This window comes from Brassica napus, chromosome C1, assembly GCF_020379485.1.
Source record: "Brassica napus cultivar Da-Ae chromosome C1, Da-Ae, whole genome shotgun sequence".
NCBI lineage: Eukaryota > Viridiplantae > Streptophyta > Magnoliopsida > Brassicales > Brassicaceae > Brassica > Brassica napus.
In genome coordinates, this window is record NC_063444.1 from 34440395 (window position 1) to 34444609 (window position 4215).

Here is a 4215-nt window from a genome sequence, read left to right on the forward strand (position 1 = left end):
CAGCGGCTCCAGGACACCGCTGCACAAGGCCGCTGCCACACTTTGTCTCCGATTCTCCAGCGCTTGCAGCGGCTTCTCGATGGGCCAAAAGGCCGCTGGGACGTCACGAGGCCGCTGGGACACTTAACCTCTGCGTCTCTTCTTCGAGAATCACCAATTTTGCTTCCAAACCATCTCTAGATGCTCCAAAGTCACCATTTGAAATCTCCATCACCTAATAAGGACATATGTATTGCAATGCAACCTAAACATATCTAAATGCTATCCTAAATGATCAACATGTGCAAGAATGAATGGTTAAAACAATGCAAATTGAGAAGATATCAATCTTTCATGCCATATATTAAAAGACTCAACCAAATAAGCAACTGGTTCTTTCTTATTCATTGAAACTTTTGGAGCTACAACTTTTGGAAGGACTGTCATTACATTCAACTTGACAAGTCCACCCTTAACATACCCTCTTCCCAAATACATCCCATTCTTCTTAATCACGAGCTTGTCCGCCTCAAAACTTGTGGCGAATCCATTCTTGCTGAGCAAGGTTCCCGAGACCAGGTTCTTCCTCATGTCCGGCACATGCTTCACATTTGTCAGAGTGACCTCACGTCCAGATGTCATCTTCAACATCACATTGCCGCGTCCTTCAATTTTGGAGACTGCAGTGTTACCCATCTTGAGCTTCTCCTGAGTCTTGCTTTTCTCATAGGTGCTGAACATCGCCCTATCGGTGCAAATGTGGGTGGTTACACCAGTGTCATACCACCATTCCTTGGGGTTGTTGCTTTCAACCATGTTGGCTTCAGTCACCACAGCAACGAGATCCTCCTCAGTGAGATTTGCCTAAGCCTTCTCATCCTTGATCTTTTTGCGACACTCTACAGTCTTGTGCCCCACTTTGTGGCAGTAGTGACATTTCCCCCTGAACTTCTCCACATTCGCATTCGCATTGATTTCAATGCCTTTGTTCTTGAAGTTTTTTCCAGAAGCCTTCAGGACTGCAGCAGTTTTGGAAGGCTTGGCAGGAGAATGGGCGTGTGCCTTTCCTTTGCCTTTGTGCTCAGCCATGTTGACACTGTGCTCCTTAGCAGTGACATTGTCAGCAATTCGGTTTCTGGATTCCATCTGAAGCCTCATGATGAGCTCCTCGAGCCCCATATTCTTCTTTTTGTGCTTCAAGTAGTTCTTGAAATCCGCATAGCTTGGAGGAAGCTTTTCAATGAAGATGAGAGTTGTGAATGTCTTGCAGATGGACATTCATTCAGCAGCGATTTCATGGCAAATGAGCTGAAGCGCTTCCACCTGATCCATGATGGGTTTTGAATCCACCATTTTGAAGTCGTGGAACTTTGAGACCACATACTTCTGGCAGCCAGCGTCCTCACCTCTGTACTTCTTGTCCAGTGATCTCCATATCTCTTTCGCCATGGGAATCTCACAGTAGACACAGTATAATAGATCAATGAGACGACCCAAAATGTAACCTTTGCAGATGAAGTCGGAATGCACCCATATGTCAACAGTTGCGAGACTGTGAACATCATCAATCCCGTAAGGAATAAGGGGCTTGTCCTCCTGGATGAACTTGTCCAGCTTCATCGTTGTCAGGAAGAACATCATCTTCTTCTGTCACGTTTTGAAGCCTTTGCCATCAAACTTGTCTGGCATCAGTCCTTGAGTGAACACACTAGGGACAGCCGGAGGAGTTTGAACTGCCACCGGACCACTTGCAGTTGCTGAAACTGAACCCGTCTGATAAAGACCAGCACCGAATAGACTCCGGCGAGTGGTTTCATCAGCAGCATTTCCCGCAGGGAGGATAGTGCTTGTTGTTGCTGCAGCGGTTGACGCTGTGATGTTTCCAACGGTTGTCACAGTTGCATCAGTGGCTGCAACGTTGAGTGGAGTTGTTGTGACATCAGTGGTGTCAATGGGGGTGTTGTCATCGTTCGTCATTTTTCTGTAGAGAAAACATGAAGACGGATTAGTACTCCAATCAACAATTAACATATTATTTTAAAGCAAAAAATAATAGTCTAAAATCGATGTTCATTTTTGGTGTTTGAACCAAATCATATCGATAAAAGTCTCGAGAAAAACGTTTTGCAAACTCGCTTAAAAGCGTTCGCAGAAATCGTTTTGTATAGACTTAGAATGTTTCGTGTAGATAACATTTGATAATGTATCAAAAACGTTTCGCGATAATGCTAGAAAGCAATCCGCAAAGCGTTATGAAACAAATAAGAAACGTTTCGCGGAAGGGCTGTAAAGCAAATCGCAAACTCGTTTTCAAAAGAACATAGAAACGTTTCGCGGATAAGCATATAGCAAATCGCAAACATCGTTTGAATGAAACCATGACAGGTTTGTATGAATCGTATATGAATAAACGTTTTTCAGTAGTACTACAGAGCAAAACGCAAACCGTTTATGAGATAAATTACAAACGTTTCGCGGAAATGCTAGAAAGAAAATCGCAAACACGGTTCCAAAGCCCCTTTTTATAAATCGTTCTTCAATCCGATCAAACGCTTTAGATAGAATGCGAAATAAGAGTTAAGATTGTAGAAGCCGGAAAACCGGATGAAAGGAAACAATATAATGTAAACGACGTTAAGGAAAATATATAGACGATTCAAAACCGTAGCGAAAATGAAACCATGGAGTCGAGACGAATCTATTTCCTTAACTCTTAATATTCGCTCTGTTAGTGCGATAGATCTGTACGAATAGGAGTCCCAGGATAAAACCATGATAGGTTATCACGCGGCACTCGTGAAGAACCTCTAACGAACTAATATTTCTTCGAAACACTCTCTAGACTTACGCTATAGGATTTGCTGGTTTTGGTTGTGAAAAAACGTTATCAGAAATGAAGGAGGAGACGAGTTTATAAAAGGGGAGAAGACGAGCCACTTTCTGCAACTGATGCAGCACGTGCGCACGTTAGCGGAAATCTCGCGAGGATCTTGGAGGCGAGGCGTTACGAAACTTCCTCCGCAAGATCTTTTCTCGTTTAAACTTATCGTCAAGAAGAGAGACAGCGTGTTGTTTTTAAACAAACTACATGTTGTTTAAAATAAAATGCATGCCATTTTTCGGGAATTAAATGGCAAAACTTTGAGCTTAACTTGGTCCAATAAGAATAGTCTTATTGGGCCAGAGGCCCTCCACCAAGACCCAAGACCCAAGACCCAAGCCCAAACCCAAGCCCACGCCCACGCCGAGCCGGCTGGACGGCGGCGGCGGCGCGCGCTTGGGAGGCTCTATCTTCCTCTGAGCCGTTTAACCTCTCATGTCATGAAGACATATATATACTCCTCAATATCAACTCTTCCAACCGACGTGGGATGTTGTTAACTTCATTTCATTAAAGCCAACAAGGCTTTTTATAGGAATCCGTAGGTCCATTTCATTTTCACATTTTGCCATATATTATTTGAGTCATTAGGCTTAATAATTAGACCCAACAAGAAGGCTTCTCTTTGCCCATATACTTCTTCTTTAAACTCCTGAGCTTATCCATGAACTGGTTCTTACTAACCTCAAAGCTAATGGATTTCTTGATGTAATCGTAGTAAGCGTTGGTGTCGTCGTAAGGAGAGTTCCCAGTATCCTTCTTGAAATCGATCATTCCTTGTAAGACAGCGATCTCGTCTTCTTCGGTCCACAGTCTCTGAAAAGCAGCAGGCTTCTTGGAATCTTCGCCGATCTTCTTCTCATCGTCCTTCTTCGCTCGCTTTGAGTTCGTCTCCTTTGATATCCCTTCGCTGGGCCACTTCGTCCCCGATTTGGTTGCTGGCGGCGGAGACTTCTCCTTCTTGGTATCAGATTCGGAATCGGTCTTGGCGGAGGAGGAAGGGGGTTTGGGTTGGTTTTCTTCTTCTTCCTCCTCTGATGAAGAATCATTAACTTCTTCTTCGTCTCCAGCAGAAGAATCGGCTTCGTCGTCGTCGTCGTCGCTTGAAGAAGCAGCTGGTGGGTTTCCTAAAGGGTTGCCTTTCTTCGTCATTATTGTGAATATTGAAAGTGCCAAGGAGAAACGCTTTTCAGGGGATGTATTGAATTAAGGATTTTAGGACATTTTGGGATTTTGTTAAAATTTCGTGTTATTCAATAGTTGATTTTAAAAATTCTTTCTAAATCAAGTGTTATTCAATATGGGATTTGTGTAAAGTCACTTAAACTCACTTGCAATCCTATGTTATTCAACTA

The 4215-nt window shown here is 43.4% G+C and overlaps 1 protein-coding gene across 1 annotated transcript; it reads right to left on the bottom strand.

Moving 5' to 3' along the window:
• Positions 1 to 3460: 3460 nt before the first annotated feature.
• LOC106373737 (probable transcription factor At1g61730) lies at positions 3461 to 4012 on the bottom strand. The gene has a single exon (XM_048743878.1). It carries the CDS (start codon positions 4010 to 4012, stop codon positions 3461 to 3463), a length of 552 nt encoding a protein of 183 aa, XP_048599835.1.
• Positions 4013 to 4215: the final 203 nt, after the last annotated feature.